Source organism: Gigantopelta aegis, chromosome 12, assembly GCF_016097555.1.
Source record: "Gigantopelta aegis isolate Gae_Host chromosome 12, Gae_host_genome, whole genome shotgun sequence".
NCBI lineage: Eukaryota > Metazoa > Mollusca > Gastropoda > Neomphalida > Peltospiridae > Gigantopelta > Gigantopelta aegis.
The window spans coordinates 27106720-27126942 of NC_054710.1; the positions used below are offsets into that span (position 1 = coordinate 27106720).

At 37.3% G+C, this 20223-nt stretch overlaps 1 protein-coding gene across 1 annotated transcript in view; it reads left to right on the top strand.

Moving 5' to 3' along the window:
- LOC121385934 overlaps positions 1-12014 on the top strand; it is a 104110-nt gene extending 92096 nt beyond the window's left edge. The window contains exons 9-13 of the mRNA XM_041516729.1: positions 1741-1819; positions 3332-3499; positions 5712-5800; positions 10652-10709; positions 11899-12014. Of these exons, the coding sequence (XP_041372663.1) occupies positions 1741-1819; positions 3332-3499; positions 5712-5800; positions 10652-10709; positions 11899-11955 (451 nt within the window). The 3' untranslated portion in view covers positions 11956-12014. The remainder of the gene's footprint in view (positions 1-1740; positions 1820-3331; positions 3500-5711; positions 5801-10651; positions 10710-11898) is intronic.
- Positions 12015-20223: the final 8209 nt, after the last annotated feature.

Below are 20223 nucleotides of genomic sequence, written 5' to 3' on the forward strand. Positions count from 1 at the left end.
TTTACAGATCTCGCTGTTTATTGTGAGCTATGGTCCCAAATGATGCATTTACAGATCTCGCTGTTTATTGTGAGCTATGGTCCCAAATGACGCATTTACAGATCTCACAGTTTATTGTGAGCTATGGTCCCAAATGATGCATTTACAGATCTCACAGTTTATTGTGAGCTATGGTCCCAAATGACGCATTTACAGATCTCGCGGTTTATTGTGAGCTATGGTCCCAAATGACGCATTTACAGATCTCGCGGTTTATTGTGAGCTATCACTTGTTCCTGATGATTCACTCCTCTGAGACTATAGTTCAAGTAGAGTGATTTTCAGCTCCCATTATCATGTGAATTTATATGGTATCAGGGACGAGGCGTAGCCCAGTGGTAAAGCGCTCGGTTGATGCACGGCCGGTTTGGGATCGATCAACACCAGTGGGCCCATTGCGCTATTTCTCGCTCCAGCCAGTGCACCACGTTGTTAAATAAAACACTTCCTTCCTTATATGGTATCAATATGGTAATAGCTTAAATGGCTCCCCATATTTCAAGTTAAGGGAGCAGTTAATTACTCACCTCAATTTTTTTCAAACTGAGCGGGCCTGGAAATAATTGTTTTAGTGGTGCCTGTCAAAATTACGTATGTCAGTCAATTTGAGCCTGTCAAAAATTAAACTGTACCTGTCAACCAAATGTTGAAGTACTGTTACCATTGTGTTTTATTCATTGTGCACTATTATATTATACCCGTCTATAGTCCTTTGTCCTTTGTCATACTATGGAATTTACTACAAGATATATATATTTTGAGCCAATTGTTTTCTTTTCTTTTCTTCTGATGTCAAACCAAACTCAAATTATTTACCAAAGAAACTCATTTTTGTAAGATAATGGGAAAGACTATAAACATTACACCCATTGGCTAAAATGAATGATATGTAAAAAAAAAAGAAAACAATTGAAAGTCTATTTGGATGGGTATTCAGCTTACTGGGGTTTGGATTGAGGTAAACGTTTGTGTTGTATTTTGTTCATTATTAAGTATAGAAAAATAAATAAAATTGCACTGGTAGGTAGACTGACTGGAGAGATAGTATTTATTTATAATAATTAGATTGTGCATATGAATTTGGTCAACAAAATGTCATATTTTAGCTGGGGTGCTGGCAATTTGTTTTTGGTTAAATATAGTAGCCGTTGGGCATCATTAGACTAACTATGTACTAGTCCAATGATAAACACTAGTCATGGGCTACCATATTTTGTGTCTAAATAAAGCATTTTACTATACATGTATATTAATAATATGTTTCAGTTGTGTACAGTCTGATTAAAATTAGCTCTACTGGTAAGACTTCATATAGCAAAATAACCTTTCAGTCATGTTTATTTGTTATTGGGGGGTGGGGGTGGGGGCTCAAAATTGCCATCGATGGGCCATTTCACCAACGATTGTTTAAAAATAAATTGCTGTGGGTTAAGTTCGAGCTCTGTAAAATGTATTGTTTCATATTTTTTAAACACATGCCTCTGAGAAGTAAAGGTTATGGAGACGAGCTCTAGTTTATTATTTAAAGGTACGTCCCCATTTCAACATCACAGACCCTTGTTTCATCCTGTTGTAACTTTATCCAAATGTTTTTACAGATTTGTAGTTTATATTAACCAAACTTTGTGTCCACTTTAAGAGGTTAAAACTAGTATCTGCGACTTTTGACTGTTACATATGTTTGTCTTTGAACATTTATAGTCTGCCTCTGGATTGCGAGGAAATGCTGCGTCCCATGTACCACCTTTACATAAAATCGATGGCCGTCTGCAAAATAAAGGTGGGTACGCTCAAACAAGCAATTTATGTTTTGTTTAAAAACTAAAGGAACAAACGTAGCCCAGTCATAATAAAAGCACTATCTTGATGCTCGGTTGGCCTGGGATCGATCCCCGTCCGTGGGCCCTTTAGGCTATTTATCATTCCAGCCAGTGCACCCCCGACTGGTATATCAAAGGTCATGGTATGTGTTATCTTGTCTGTGGGATGGTGTATATAAAAGATCCCATGCTACCAATGGAAAAATGTAGCGGGTTTCCTCTGATGATAAGGTGATGACAATGTGTCAGAATTACTAAATGTTTGACATCCAACAGCAGATAATTAATAAATCAATGTGCTCTAGTGTTGTCATTAAACAAAACAAACTTTAAAGATAAATGTCTACATCAGTCTAACCGGATATTATGTGAAGCTCTTCTATAAATAGTCCCAGTCCAACCAGATATTATGCGAAGCTCTTCTATAAATAGTCCCAGTCCAACCGGATATTATGCGAAGCTCTTCTATAAATAGTCCCAGTCCAACCAGATATTATGTGAAGCTCTTCTATATATAGTCCCAGTCCAACCGGATATTATGAGAAGCTCTATAAATAGTCCCAGTCCAACCGGATATTATGTGAAGCTTTTCTATAAATAGTCCCAGTCCATGATGCTGAAGATCTTCTATAAATAGTCTCAGTCCATGATGCTGAAGATCTTCTATAAATAGTCCCAGTCCAACCGGATATTATGTGAAGCTCTTCTATAAATAGTCCCAGTCCAACCGGATATTATGTGAAGCTCTTCTATAAATAGTCCCAGTCCATGGTGCTGAAGGGGGCGTGACGTAGCTCAGTGATAAAGTGTTCGCTTGATGCGCGGTCTGTCTACGATCGATCACTGGAACAATTTTCAACCATCCCATTTGCTGTTGGGATGTTCAGACCAAACTACTATCCTTAGGTCTCACTACACAGATCACTTCCGGGTGAGAGTTCATTCGTCACGGTCCACTATAGTTCCTAATTGTGACACATGTTATGGTTCACATATTCACTTCTAGGAAATGGTGAAGAATTAAAACAATATGTATGTTTAATGGTAAGCCTTTTGGCTGTATTTTACCCATGTTATTTTATAATATTGTGCATTGACCTTTTGGGACATGGGTGTACAGCCGGAGTGAATTGGTTAATGAACCACCTGTTCGGACCAGTACTACAGCCAGATGCAGTCATATAGGAAAAAACTGAGATGGAAATGTTCTCAATTTTGGAGTGAAAATAAATGCTTATATAATGTATGTTCGCAATGGTGTATGTTTTTAGTGCCAATGAGAACCCGTTCTATTGGAAATATTCGTTTGAAGTTGGGCAATTTAACATGGGTTTCAATGACAGATGACATCTGTGTAGTGAAACCTTAGGGGAATATGCATTTGTTTGAGGCCAGGTGAAGTATTCCTAAAAGAGAAAACACCTAATGTTTTTTCCATTTTATTGTATTGTACTGTACTGTTTCTCTTGTAGAATGTCCAAACATTTGCGGAGTGGTATGCCAGTCTTTCATCTGCCACATTTCCTAAAAAGGAAAAAGAGCCTGATTTGGAAACTGCATACAAACATGTAGCACTTCCACAGCTTCAAGTGACTGAAATTTCACCAAAACCCACTGGAGGAAAGGAAGCCCAAGCACTGGTAAGGTCTCACTACACAGTTCACCTCTGGGTGAGAGTTCATTCACCGGCCTCGGTGGTGTCGTGCTTAAGCCATCGGACATAAGACTGGTAGATACAGGATTTGTAGCCCGGTACCGGCTCCCACCCAGAGCGAGTTTTATCGACTCAATGCATAGGTGTAAGACCACTACATCTTCTTCTTTCATACTTTACAGGATCACCAGAGCCTCTCTGGCTTGAACGCTAGCCTGACTGAAGAGAATACTGATAACAATGTATTATTATTACAGGATCACCAGAGTCTGGGTGGGTGGAACACTAGCCTGACTGAAGAGAATACTGATAACAATCTGTTATTATTACAGGATCACCAGAGTCTGTGTGGGTGGAACACTAGCCAGACTGAAGAGAATACTGATAACAATCTGTTATTGTTACAGGATCACCAGAGCCTGGGTGGGTGGAACACTAGCCAGACTGAAGAGAATACTGACAACAATGTATTATTATTACAGGATCACCAGAGCCTGGGTGGGTGGAACACTAGCCTGACTGAAGAGAATACTGATAACAATCTATTATTATTACAGGATCACCAGAGCCTGTGTGGGTGGAACACTAGCCTGACTGAAGAGAATACTGATAACAATCTGTTATTACAGGATCACCAGAGCCTGTGTGGGTGGAACACTAGCCTGACTGAAGAGAATACTGATAACAATCTATTATTATTACAGGATCACCACACCCTGGATGGGTTGAACACTAACCTGACTGAAGAGAATACTGATAACAATCTATTATTATTACAGGATCACCAGAGCCTGGGTGGGTGGAACACTAGCCTGACTGAAGAGAATACTGATAACAATCTATTATTATTACAGGATCACCAGAGCCTGTGTGGGTGGAACGCTAGCCTGACTGAAGAGAATACTGATAACAATCTGTTATTACAGGATCACCAGAGTCTGTGTGGGTGGAACGCTAGCCTGACTGAAGAGAATACTGATAACAATCTATTATTACAGGATCACCAGAGCCTGTGTGGGTGGAACACTAGCCTGACTGAAGAGAATACTGATAACAATCTGTTATTATTACAGGATCACCAGAGCCTGGGTGGGTGGAACGCTAGCCTGACTGAAGAGAATACTGATAACAATCTATTATTGTTACAGGATCACCAGAGTCTGTGTGGGTGGAACACTAGCCTGACTGAAGAGAATACTGATAACAATCTGTTATTATTACAGGATCACCAGAGCCTGTGTGGGTGGAACACTAGCCTGACTGAAGAGAATACTGATAACAATCTATTATTATTACAGGATCACCAGAGCCTGGGTGGGTGGAACACTAGCCTGACTGAAGAGAATACTGATAACAATCTGTTATTATTACAGGATCACCAGAGCCTGGGTGGGTTGTACGCTAGCCCGACTGAAGAGAATACTGACAACAATCTATTATTGTTACAGGATCACCAGAGCCTGGGTGGGTTGAACGCTAACCTGACTGAAGAGAATACTGACAACAATCTATTATTGTTACAGGATCACCAGAGCCTGGGTGGGTGGAACACTAGCCTGACTGAAGAGAATACTGATAACAATGTATTATTATTACAGGATCACCAGAGTCTGGGTGGGTGGAACACTAGCCTGACTGAAGAGAATACTGATAACAATCTATTATTGTTACAGGATCACCAGAGCCTGGGTGGGTTGAACGCTAACCTGACTGAAGAGAATACCGACAACAATCTATTATTGTTACAGGATCACCAGAGCCTGGGTGGGTGGAACACTAGCCTGACTGAAGAGAATACTGATAACAATGTATTATTATTACAGGATCACCAGAGTCTGGGTGGGTGGAACACTAGCCTGACTGAAGAGAATACTGATAACAATCTATTATTGTTACAGGATCACCAGAGTCTGTGTGGGTGGAACACTAGCCTGACTGAAGAGAATACTGATAACAATCTATTATTATTACAGGATCACCAGAGCCTGGGTGGGTGGAACACTAGCCTGACTGAAGAGAATACTGATAACAATCTATTATTATTACAGGATCACCAGAGCCTGTGTGGGTGGAACACTAGCCTGACTGAAGAGAATACTGATAACAATCTGTTATTATTACAGGATCACCAGAGCCTGGGTGGGTGGAACACTAGCCTGACTGAAGAGAATACTGATAACAATCTGTTATTATTACAGGATCACCAGAGCCTCTGTGGTTTGATCAGAGAGCAGGGAGAGTGTGTGCCTGACAAGAATCCACAAGCTTCATATGAGTCGGTTTTTCAGTAAGTATCCAACTGAATGCATTTGAAATAGTGCAGGATTGATAATACATGGGAGGGAAGGCTCCGTAATTATCATTTTATATCCAGGTTAAAAATATATGTCCACTCATAGGAAAAATGAGTTTGTTTGTTTGTTTAATGAACACATTGATTAATGGCGAACACCCAGAAATTATCTCCCCCTTAGAGGTCGCGTCGTCACTATACACCCTAGAGTCTCGTTTTAAACAGCTGTTTGGTAGTGTGATTTGAAGCCACTGGTCGTATAAAATTACTTGTCCACCTCTGTACGAACAGGAAAAGTGGTCATATTTCTTTCAGACGATGATGCATTGCACAAAGAATGTCTGGACTGCATAACGGATCTAGTATATGACAAAATACAACAACAACAAAAAACAAAACAAACAGTGAATCTCTGAAAAACGAGGCGTTTGTATGTCACTGCCTATCCATTCTCGGTGTGTGGATTTAAAACTAAATTAATTATTTATATATTATTTGAATAAAATCTAGTTGAAATATTATATTTTCTTCCTTTTATGTATGCTATGTGGACATTTGTTTAATTTTGTGTTTTGTTCACTGCTTTTTGGTGGGGGGGGGGGTAGGTGAGTTCGTCCTACCCCCCATGGCATTGATCATGTTTGTTGTCGATTATTTAATTAATTAATTAATTTGTTTTTAATCAATAATTTCACAGACTAAAAGAAAAAATGTTTTAGAAACAACACTTTTTATTATTTATGTACAGGGCCAGCGGAGTGTATTTGAAAGTGGGGATGGGGTGGGAGTACTTATAGTGTGCTGTTTGTTAAAAGGTTGTGAGAGAGAGAGAGAGAGAGAGAGAGAGAGAGAGAGAGAGAGAGAGAGAGAGAGAGAGAGAGAGAGAGAGAGAGAGAGAGAGAGAGAGAGAGAGAGTGTGTGTGTGTGTGTGTGTGTGTGTGTGTGTGTGTGTGTGTGTATACATGTATTTGAGGGCCCGAACCTGTTGGTGGGGGTTCGAAGGCATGCTCGCCCAGAATAACTTTAAATATCAGATGTTAACATAGGGCCCATGACATCTCCAGACTTTTGAGAACAATAACAGGAAAAAAGAGGAGACCATGGCCCTATCGGCCCTCACCTCTTCTACAGCCCCTAATACACAATTTGAAGAAGAAGAAAATAATAGTTTGAGACGTGCAAATAGCATACATACAATATAAACAGAATAGTGAGATGTGGAGTGCCCATTGTGGTGTAAAAACAATTGTTTCTTGAAACCGACTCTACCTTAAAAAAAAAAAGGCTTACCCTGATTATTTTTCCCCATTTTTTTGTAAGTTAAAAAGAGTAAAGATGTAGTTTTTTGGGGTTTTTTTTAAAGTTTAGACTGGCCCTACCTAATATTTTTTATTCATGTTCCCAGAATTTTTTTTAGGTGCAAGCAGAATAAAATTTTCTTTTCTTCATTTGTTAAACTGTACATTTGATTATTCCTTTGTTAATCTATCTATAGGGGGCCTATTAGTTGGGTATCTCTTTTGTAAGTTGTAATATGTATGTAGGATGCATTTTCTTTTTATACTAAGCATATCTGAAATTACTGACAAAAACACTACCAAAGGATGCTGTGATGGTGGTGTAAACAAATAACTCCATTGAAAGTGAAAATGCTGAAATTAAAGTAATTGGTAGGAGTAGCCTGTGTGGTGGCCATGGGTTTACCGTCTTGGTGAGTCAGTATCTATGCCAAGTGTCAAAACCATGGGTCAAAATTATGAAGGCTGTTTTTCTGAAACACAGATGTTTAACACCAAATTTAAAATGTGCTGAGATGTTGTAAAAAAAATATTAATTTCTTTTCATTACTGGTTATTCTAAAGAGACTGCAGAGCTTGTTTTGCAATGTGAGATTTGATTAAATACTTGAGGCATAACAGAACAAACTGTTTTGTTTTTGCTACTGACCCAAAAACAAACTAACCATAACAAAATACTTTCCAAATTATAATCTAGAATTTATTTACATAAATATCCTGAAACTGGAAATTTTAATATTCAATAAAATAAATTTCTTTTTTTTTCTTTTCTTTTTTTTTGAGAGGGGGGGTGGGGTCTCTTTTTATTCTTTGTCTTTTTTTTTATTATTGCCTAACTGGACTATTTTGGACAAATGTAGCAAAATACCAACATTTTATTCTCCAGCGACTGTTTAAGCCTATAACAGTTTATAATACTTTTACTTTTCGAGGTAGTATGTTGACTACATTGTGATAAATTCTAGCATGGCATTGAAAAAACCCACACTGTTGGACTGAAAATATAAATACCAGCTAGGTATTGTTTATGTACAGTTTATCAAATACATGTACATGCTAAGCAAGTAACTCATTATACATTGAACATGAAACAAGCCATGTGTGAATACTTCATGTAATGCATCTCTTGAAATGAATGTAATTAGTGTTAATTGGTGTTGTACCTATATTCACTTTAAACTATTAGTAAACCATAAGTGTACTTTTATATATAGTCATAATTATTTATTGCTGCATCTGGTTTTAGAAATCCACATTTGTAAAATTGCAGTATTTTGTTTCTTTAATTTATAATTTATTACTCTTGCAGCCTTTGGAGAGAAAAAATAGTATAATGTCTAAAGCAGTTTTCAATTGCTGTTAATTTCATTATCAGTGCAAATCATGGAAAGTCATGAATTTTCTTGGTAAATAAGTGTATGAACCATGATAAAGATTATTTACATTGGACTTTTCTTAATATAAGTACTGAAAAGTATAAAATTTAGATACCGGTAGGTCAAATAAATTTATGTTAAAACAGGCTCAGTGAAATCAGAATTCCTATCAGATTATGTCATTTTGTACACAAATTAAATTATTTACATTAACAAATTATAAATATTGAAAAACAATACCACTGTCATTTCTAATTTCATGTAAATGTGTATGAAAAAGCATTGTTATATTTCTACTTACATATGAAATTTTTTTTTAAAATTAAGAACAAAAAAACTATATATTTAATATTTTAAATTTCCTATTTATTTTTTATCATTTGAAAATTTAATATTTATTTCTGTAATTATATATGTATGTTATTGATTTTTTTTAAATTTATTACATGTATACATGTAAACATTTTTTTATTTTTTTATTTTACATTGAATATATTTATTTATTTATTTATTTATTTTATTTATTTATTTTGTTTGGGTTGGGTTGGGTTTGGGGTTTTTTGTTTTTTTTCATTGAAATAATTTATTAAAAATAATTGTTGACAAATTTGGTTGAATTTACTCTACTCTGCAAACGAATAATTTGTGGTTTTAAACACGTATATCTTCATATTAAATCACGATAACAAACATTGAATAGTAAATGAATGAATGAATGTTTAACGACACCCCAGCACAAAAAATACATCGGCTACTGGGTGTCAAACTATGGTAAACAAATAACATTGAATAGAACCCGGAAGTAAACAGCGAAGAATGGAGCGTGGCGTTTTACAAATTAAAACTTTATTAAATGCTGTTACCGTTTTTTTTATTGCAAACACTCAAGTATTATCAGTCAAATATGTACACATTTAATGGTTTTGGCGTGGTGGATATATGATAGAAAGTTGTAAGAACGGTAGGGAGTAGCCTACGTGGTTGGGGAAAACCCACGATTTAGCTGGACATTATTTTGTTCTTTTTTATTCTTCCATTATGTTTTTTTTAGCCGTTCTACGCTTTAGTCACACACATGCTCACAATTAGATCGGGAATAATAGAGTGGATATACCGATCGGTGCTTTACGACAATACAAATTTACAAAAAAGGAATGGTGTATAGTGCACGAGCGCCACATGTCGGAAAGTCTCTGATTGTTCCCATTAATCATCGGCTACTGGATGTCAAACATTTAATAATTCTGGCATGTAGTCACAGAGGAAACCTGCTACATTTTTCCTAATGTAGCAACGGATCTTTTATCCACTGACAGGATAGCACATACCACGTCCTTTGATATACCAGTCATGGTGCACTGGTTGAAATGAGAAATAGCCCAATGGATCCACCGATAGGGACATCAAGCGAACACATTGCTCTGCTATGACGTTCATCAGTGGAACATTTCTCATACCTATTTATTTATGCATAGGTCATCTAGCTATCCGTCAACTTTTCCTTTGAAATCTCCTACAATTTTAATTGAATTCTTCTGAAACTTGGTACTATGATCATCTTGGGCACTCTACACAATCCAATAGAGAGATATGTTGAGGGAAAAAAAGAAATTTGAATTTTTATTAAATTTTTAGGTCACCTGAGCCAAAAGCTGAAATGGCCTTTTGTGATATGTTGTTGTCCATAAACGTTTCACATTTTCGAAAACTCCCCCAAAACTATTTGACCAATTCTAACCAAATTTTGTAGGAAGCTTCCAAGCAAAAAATTGTCAGATTGGCAGTACCTTGTATTTCGACCACTGAAAAGATATCTCAAAATATTTAAAATGAGTCCTTTTTATGATTAAAATTATGACCCTATTTTTAATTTTCTTGACATTGAAAACGAAAATAGGTTTCTTCTTTTTTTTAAAAATATAGGTGGGCATTTTAAATGCCAGGGCTGGTACGTTATATTCATTAATCGAAGACTGAAGATTAACAAATAACTGTACATACATAGTATTCTACCAAATGTCATAAATTTGATTTAGTAAAGGCAATTGTTTTTGGGAGAGAGAAACTAAGCAATATACTTTTTAAAACAAATTCTTTTTTTATTTTATTTCCGAATGAAAAGACTAACATATATTTGATCTATGATTAAAAACTGTAACTTCATTTTTCAGGTCTGCTATCGCTAGAAGACTTGAGCGCCGAAAGAAGTTTGAGAACTTACTCAATAATGTAATATTAAGTTTATCTTTATCTTTATCACCTCTGTAAACATTGAAGTCAGGGTCATAGCTAAAGTCATAATCAAAATTATACGTGGGTTCGGGTTTTGTTTTTGTTTGTTTTTTTGTTTTTTAGCTTATTAAACATATACTTAAGACACTTAACTACGGGCCAATGTATAGACGTTTGAGTAATTCTTTGCAAGAGTTATATTATTTTAGCAAGTTTCGGTCACAAGTGACTTCTAAACATTGGTTGAGTAAAATTTTATATATTTAAAAAACATGTAACACTTCGAGGTACATAATTTTTTTGTCTGATATAAAACTTGGATATTCTTCACTTTTGAAAATTTCAGGGGAGTGATAAATCACTCACCTTATAAGCTCCAGGTGAATGATTTGCATTCCATAGAAAAAACTGAGAGTACAGCTTGAACATATGAAGGAAGGAAGGAAATGTTTTATTTAACGACGCACTGAACACATTTTATTTACGGTTATATGGTGTCAGACATATGGTTAAGGACCACACAGATATTGAGAGAGGAAACCCGCTGTCGCCACTTCATGGGCTACTGTTTTCGATTAGCAGCAAGGGATCTTTTATATGCACCATCCCACAGACAGGATAGTACATACCACGGCCTTTGTTACACCAGTTGTAGAGCACTGGCAGGAACGAGAAATAGCCCAATGGATCCACCGATAGGGACATCAAGCGAACACTTGGACATATTGACAAAGATAAGTTTTGAATAGTGCACATTGAAAAATCACTGATAATAATATAATAATATGATGATATATTGTAAATACTAGAGCCAACTGGGCTTAAAGCAGCTTGTATTCAGTAACCAGTGACAGGTGCACAGCTATATTTTTAGGCAGATGATAAAAAAACTACAAAAACCCTGTACACTTCTTAATTAAATTAAGGAGCATTTGAGGGATCAAGGTCGATCGCACACTTCAGATATGAAGGACTGATTTTGGGTTACTACAAACCAGTATGACCAGAAACATTCTGGATTTGCCAGAAATGATAATTAAGCAAAACATTGTAAGTTAACTAAAAGGCTGTAATAGCCGAAAATATTATATACTAGCTAATAGCTAGTGTTCAGTATCTTAAAAGTGCTAACAAGCACACCACTGAGGCGAATGTTTCTAACAATGCCAATTTGTATCTCTTTCAGATGGACAGCAAGCTGAGAAACACAGTGTTGGCAACTTTATCCTGTGAAAAGCATTAAGGAGTTTTTCATTAGATAAAAAAAATTCTATTTAAAATTTGCTTTTACGATGTATATTTTAAAAAAAAGAGTTATTAACTTGATTTAATTTACCATTTGTCATACCGAACACAAATAAATATTAATGATGTTAAATAATGAAATTCGTACTACCGTTTTTTTTAATAGCCCCAAAAAATAATTACAATATTTGGTATAATAAATAATAAAAAAAAGTAAACTTGTAAACAGGCTTACAATCAAACTTAAAAAGCTTAATAAAAGCAAAATATTTCTGTCATACAATATACGTTTGCTTTTCCTATAAATTATGTTAATGTGTATTAAATCATGGAATTAAGTAAAATACATAAAATATTTCTTTAATAAAAATATAAAATATATTCTTTTAGCAATATATAGATTGTTTAAGGTTGGATAAGTTTACTATATTAAAATAGGTATAAGGCTTTTAATAGGCTTCATAAAAACAAAACATTACTTTAATACTATATATGTTTTTTTCATACAATGTATATGATGAGGGTTTTTTCCATGCAATATTAGACTAAGAAGTAAATGGCTATAGTCAGAATTTTAGGTAATGAAGATTTAACAAGCCTACCTTATGTAAAACGTGGTGCTGATTCCAAAAACAGCAGTCTTATTGACCCTACTTAAGACAATGTTGCCATCTCGGCCTTTTTTCCATCAAAGTCATATATTTATTATATGATTGGTCTGGCGTTACCTTATGATATCTAATAAGCTCCTGAATATTTTAGAGTAATATTTTGTTGTCTAGAGCTCGTCAAAGAATAACAATCTCATCAATGTTCATTCGAACAGTGGCCCCTTGCCAATATAATCGAGTTGAAAGACCCTGCGAACAGTGGCCCATTGCCAATATAATCAAGAGTTGAAAGGCCCTGCGAACAGCGGCCCCTTGCCAATATAATCAAGAGTTGAAAGGCCCTGGGAACAGTGACTCCTTGCTAATATAATCAAGAGTTGAAAGGCCCTGCGAACAGCGACCCCTTGCCAATATAATCAAGAGTTGAAAGGCCCTGCCAATAGCGGCCCATTGCCAATATAATCAAGAGTTGAAAGGCCCTGCGAACAATGACTCCTTGCCAATATAATCAAGAGTTGAAAGGCCCTGCGAACAGCGACCCCTTGCCAATATAATCAAGAGTTGAAAGGCCCTGCCAATAGCGGCCCCTTGCCAATATAATCAAGAGTTGAAAGGCCCTGCGAACAGTGGCCCATCACGTTAATATATAATATTCCACTCCCATCTGAAGTGCACAATATAATAAAGTTGGGGAGAGTTGCCCAGCCCTGAGAACAGCAGCTGAGCATACTTCTCCCCCATAAATGTCCCAGATTGATTCTGTGTAGCGTCCTGTGCCAAATGGGCGAAGGAGTAAACGTCCTGAAGCCCACAGCCACCACAATAGGTGCGAAAGCTATTTAGGACCAATCCTGATTTGCCGTGACCATTTAATTTAACTACCCTTCCCAGTTATTTTTCTACCACTGACTAGCGTAGACACACTCGTTTGATGTGACAAATGTCTCGAATGCTCCTTGCATGTTATTTAAAAATATGTCCATGCCCAAGAGTGACAAGTGGACGCCGTCTGGGGGAGGGAGGAATAGGGCTGGCTGGTCGATTTTGATGTCGGGGTATTTGATGTAGCATCCCCCATGCATGAGCAAGGCTTTAACTGCTGCAATATTAATTCTCCTCCTGGCCATCTCCATCACCTCAACTCCAGAGTCCCTCCAGACTAATCTGGGAAGCATCCGAGACCACACCAGCCGAGTAGATGGAAGATGGTCTGCTAGAAGTCGTATGGTCTCCAAAATGTTAAAACGCAACTCTCTTGCTTGCATGTTCCCCATGCCATTCCCCCCGCAGTGCAATAATACAAACTGAGGTGGAGATTCCCAAGATAACAAAAATGTCACCCTTCTCGATACCTCTCTCCAACACATTCCGCCTTTCTCCTGCCACCCCAAAAAACCCAGCCTATCCTAGCTAGGCCTAGGTTCATGTCGCCTGGTTGTTGCTTTGCACTGACATAAGCTCTTTGCACCAGAGAGGAGCCGACGCACCAAATGGAGCATTTATTTAAAAAGGTGATAATCACATTAAATTTAATATCTTATAATAGGATTTTACACTGGTAGATTGGGAATTCTTATGTAAGATTTAAATGAGGACGACTTCCACCTCCCTGCCACCTGAATTTCCTCCTGAGGTAAGCCCTGACTCGCCTCCGTTGTTTGCGGCCCTATTCGGAAAGAATGGGATTTGAATTACGCCTAATTGTTCCAGAACGTTCTTCAGTACAGCCGTAAATTGGTAACGGGTGAGAAGTTTTACCCCAAAAATTACAAAAGAAAGCACCTTAAATTGCTGGTCGAACTGCTAAATATTCCTTTGTGCACTGCAATACCGATATATCCCCTTTATTTCGTGGTATCACCACCATCGTTCCCTTGGCACATTGGTCAGTCTTGGAATGACGTATGCTTAGGTGAATAGTCTGTGTTTTGTTATCTACTAGTACATCCTGTTTGTTTAGTGAATGCTGTGATTTCCCCCACCTTTAAAAATATGAAGGAGGCCAAAGTATATGCTGCTGCATATAGCTTTGTTTCATATGTGTCCCTACTTGCGTAAAGTTGATATACTTACTTATTATATTTTTCAATTTTTCTACACAATTAACTAAAAAGTTAATCCATCTTCAAACTTTAAATTTGAATTTAAACTGAAACATCTAAAACTGTTACGTTTGTTTTCTCTTAACCACATAAGTTAATTTCGATCAATATAATTTAACATAGAAATTCTAAAATGAAAGAATCGCCATTTTTTGTAATTATTATTATTATTATTATTATTATATTATATTTTTTGGGGGGTGGGGTTCCTTTGTTCCAACATAAAAATATTTATTTGATAAAATATAGAATATATTCTTTTAGCAATATATTTATTTAAATGTTGGATTGTTTGTCATATTTAATATGTGTTGTTTTTCTACACATTATGCTAACATACATTGTATTAAAGCATGCAGTGGAAATTGACTTGTTTTATTTACTTAATTTGTAAGAGGCCTAATTTTGGGTGGAAATTATGTTATTACGGGTTATGGGCATCTGAGAATGGAGGAGGACGGGGAGCATTGTTCCTCCCTCCCCAACTCTGTAGATAATACATTGGCTCCCACTGTTTGAAGGCAATGAGGGGCGGGGGGGGCGAGCATTACTCCCCAACTCTGTAGATAATACATTGACTCCCACTGTTTGAAGGCAATGAGGGGCGGGGGGGGGGGAAGCATTGCTCCTCACTCCCCAACTCTGTAGATAATACATTGACTCCCACTGTTTGAAGGCAATGAGGGGCGGGGGGGGAGCATTGCTCCTCACTCCCCAACTGTAGATAATACATTGACTCCCACTGTTTGAAGGCAACGAGGGGCGGGGGGGGGAGAGCATTGCTCCTCACTCCCCAACTCTGTAGATAATACATTGACTCCCATTGTTTGAAGGCAATGAGGGGCGGGGGGGGGGGAGCATTGCTCCTCACTCCCCAACTCTGTAGATAATACAATGGCTCCCACTGTTTGAAGGCAATTAGGGGCGGGGGGGGGAGCATTGCTCCTCCCTCCCCAACTCTGTAGATAATACATTGACTCCCACTGTTTGAAGGCAATGAGGGGCGGGGGGGGGGGGGAGCAATGTTCATCACTCCCCAACTCTGTAGATAATACATTGACTCCCATTGTTTGAAGGCAATGAGGGGCGGGGGGGGGAGCATTGCTACTCCCTCCCCAACTCTGTAGATAATACATTGGCTCCCACTGTTTGAAGGCAATTAGGGGCGGGGGGGAGCATTGCTCCTTCCTCCCCAACTCTGTAGATAATACATTGGCTGTCACTGTTTGAAGGCAATGAGTGGCGGGGGGGGGGGGGGAACATTGCTCCTCCCTCCCCAACTCTGTAGATAATACATTGACTCCCACTGTTTGAAGGCAATGAGGGGCGGGGGGGGAGCATTGCTCCTCACTCCCCAACTCTGTAGATAATACATTGGCTCCCACTGTTTGAAGGCAATGAGGGGCGGGGGGGGAGCATTGCTCCTCCCTCCCCAACTCTAGATAATACATTGACTCCCACTGTTTGAAGGCAATGAGGGGCGGGACGTAGCCCAGTGGTAAAGTGCTCGTCTGATGTGCGGTCAGTCTAGGATCGATCCCCAGAGGATAGTTTTATTTATGGGAACACTGAATGTCAATATGTAGCCATGGCAGCTTAAATATTTTTATGCTTAGAAAATAGGGATTTCCAGGAAAATTTGTTTTTTCCACGGGAGATGTGTTCAAATACTTGGAGTCTCCTGCGGAATCCAGAAGGGTTGACAGGTCTGATCCGCACCAGTCGGCCTAATGGGCTATTTCTTGTTCCAGTTAGTGCACCACGATTGGTATATCAAAGGCTGCTATTCTGTCTGTGGGATGGTGCATAGGCCTATAAAAGATTCTTGCTACTAATGGAAAAATTTAGCTGCTTTCCTCTCTAAGACTATATGTCAATATATTTTTTTAAATGTAGCCGACTATTAATAATTATCAATGTGCACTAGTGGTTTCGTTAAGCAAAAACTTGAGTAGGCCCCCTATCAATATCCAACTGATGTTGTTGCAAGTGACAGAACGGCAAAACCTGGTCCGACATACATTATTTACTCTCTTAATACACCAGACATAAACCAGGGCCACTCTCAGAAGTTATAATAAGGTTTATCATCAATGCCTGAAATAATGGCACAATCTCTAAGTCCTTTTCTTGTAACAAATTACTTTGAAAGATATCATGAAAAATTTATATTTTGGATAATAGTGGTAGCAGGCATCTGGGTGTCTTAGGTTGGGCACCTTCCTGCAGAATGTTTTTATATGGCCTAATTAACACCTGTACCAAGTTTGGTGTTTTCATCCTGCGTGCCATGATTTCGACTAAATTTGGAGCCAAGCCACTGGAAAATGGCGCCAATATGAACATAAATCTCAATATTTACGGTCACTGACCAAAAATATAGGTCACGTGACATAAGCCCGAGTAGATTTTCAATAAACATACTATTTAAATCATTTCTTGAAGTACAGTAAATACAAATAACTTTTAGTTTTGCGATAACAATACAAAACTTGTATATTTCTTCATGAATTAGTTTAGAAACGCATTTTTAATGCGAAAGAATGTACTGTAGCTAGCTTCTTACAAATAATGACGTCATGTATCTTGTATGACGTCATACGGCAAGTCTTGCTAGGTTGACAATATAAGTTGTAGAAGCATCACGATGGGTATATGGCTTTTTATGTACCCTCTGTGTGTTCTTTTACCCCGAGCCGAAGGCGAGGGGGTAAAAGAGCACACAGAGGGTACATAAAAAGCCATATACCCCGAGAGATGCTTCTACAACGAATTTATCTTGCCGACATGTTAAACCATCTAGCCAAATAATCAAAATAACGTCAGACAATAATTGTTAACAATTTATTAACGGAGCCGTACCACGCGGACGCGAACGAAACCACTTGCCAGTGACGAAAAATAGTTCCATCGATAAACGAGTTTTTAACTTCAAATGTTTGTAATACGAAATTGTCTGAAACAGATATTAATAAAAATAGAATAAAAAAAACACTTTTTTTTATCAGAAATGTATGTAGTAAAAAAAATAAAAAAAATAAAAAATAAAATAAAAATAAAAAAACTGTTGCTAATCGCGCATTAATACAATAACACCACGACCGTAATTAGGTGGCCGAGTTCAACATTGCAGCTTTTAAAAGTATTGAAATATCATGGGCGGATCCAGGAAATATTTTTAGGGGGGGACCAAAAAAGAAGGGCATATTGACTCGTCAAAAGGGCACCTTACTACAAGTTTTGATATTTACAATTAATATGAATTCCTACAGTTCTACGTCATAATATACTAGCAATAATGAAGTAAATTGGCGTCACTCGCGTTAGAACCTCAATGGGGCCCCATTGAGACTCAATAACACAGACACATATATGCAAGCTTGCGCATGTACACGAAAATCTTGATTTCATTTATCTACAATATAATTATTGTTTACTTAAAAAAAAAAATATTCTACAAACAAAAAGGGCACTTGGACATTTTGAGGGCACTTGAACAATTTTTTTGGGGGGCGCGTCCCCCTGGTCCCCCCCCCCTTGGATCCGCCCATGAATATTGTATTTTATAGTAAAAATAAAATTAATTATGTATACTTGATTGATTATCAATGTTATTTATAATCTAATTATTGCTTCAGCATTAACTGGGGCGGCTGGAAACTGTTGGAAATTACAGACGGGGTATAAGAGAATTTGGCTCCGCCCACAGGGGGATAAGGGATTTGTCCAACGGCAAACAACCAATGAGATCAAAGAATTTTACATGAAGGCGAGATAATACCTTTAATTGCTGTTAGATTTCCTCCAAAGTTTGTCCAGACAGAAATCTTGAAAACACCATTACAATGACACGGATTTCACATACCAGATGATAACTATGTCACCTATATCGACTTCGCTGAGAGCGCATAGGTCAGAAAGCATGTAATTTTGTGCCAGCTGCCATTTTGACTTTTTATGGAATATTCTTCAAGAGGGGTGAATGGATAGGGCTAAATCTAACAACGTCATAACATGTTATGATATAAAAGCAAACGTGATGACGTCATATTATTTATTATTATTATTAAAAAAATTTAATGATACCACTAGAGATAATTGATTTCATATTAATTGTGTCACATACTTTGGAGGCTTTCACCCCTCTTGAAGAGTATTCCATCAACAAGCAAAATGGCAGACGTCAGAAAACTGCATGTATTTTTTCCTATGCAATCTCAGCAAAGACGATATCGGCGACATCGTTACAGTCTCGTGTGTGGAATCTGTACATTTGTAGTGTGGGTTTTTTTTTTGCGATTTATGTCTAGACAAACTTTGGAGGACATCTAACGGCAATTAAAGGTAGGAGAGTAATTTTTATAGTTGTTAACAATTTGGTTCGGACAATTATTGTCACAATAGTTATATTGGAAGGAATTGTCCTATTCGTGTTTAGTTTATATTTTATGAAAGTGAATGAAGGGAACATGTCTAACATTTATGCTGTCGGTAGAACCGTTTAATTTTCGCCAACAGCTGTTGAATATCGTTTACAAGTAAGTTACAGGCGTGAAGTTTCCTATATGATTTCTTTGGCCAACGACCGAGTCTCATGTCATGATTAGCGAAGAGTGTTTTTTTTTTTTTTAATCAATGCGTATAGATCCATGTCTACTCTGCTATAGCATTTTCCATTAATTTATCGTATACATTTTTTGTAGCTTTCACGTGTCTTTTCTTCAAAATATCTAAATATGACCCGGGGGACTAATAGCCTATTGTCCGAACCAAATTGTTAACAACTACGAAAAATTACTCTCCTACCTTTAATTGCCGTTAGATTTCCTCCAAAGTTTGTCCAGATACAAATCTTGAAAAAACCATTACAATGACACAGATTCCACATACCAGATGATAACCATATCACCTATATCGACTTCGCTGAGAGCGCATAGGGAAAAAAGCATGTAATTTTGTATCAGCTGCCATTTTGACTTTTTATGGAATATTCTTCAAGAGGGGTGAAAGGATAGGACTTAATCTAACAACGTCATAACATGTTATGATATAAAAGCAAACGTGATGACGTCATATTATTATTTTTTATTATTATTATTATTATTATTTTAATGATACCACTAGAGATCGTCGATTTCATAGTAATTGTGTCGCATACTTTGGAGGCTTTCACCCCTCTTGAAGAGTATTCCATAAACAAGCAACATGGCAGACGGCAGAAAACTGCATGTATTTTTCCCTATGCAATCTCAGCAAAGATAATATCGGCGACATCGTTGCAGTCTCGTGTGTGGAATCTGTATATTTGTAGTGGTTTTTTTGCGAATTGTGTCTGGCAAACTTTGGAGGAAATCTAACGGCAATTAAAGGTAGGAGAGTAATTTTTTGTAGTTGTTAACAATTTGGTTCGGACAATTTTTTTTAATAGAAAAGTTACTAGTCCCCAGGAAAATTCACTGGTCCCCCTCCCTCTCCTCTCATTAACCTGTTCAAGGAATGAACATTACAAATGCTATACATGTATCTTTGAGTGCATAATTATAATGTACAGTA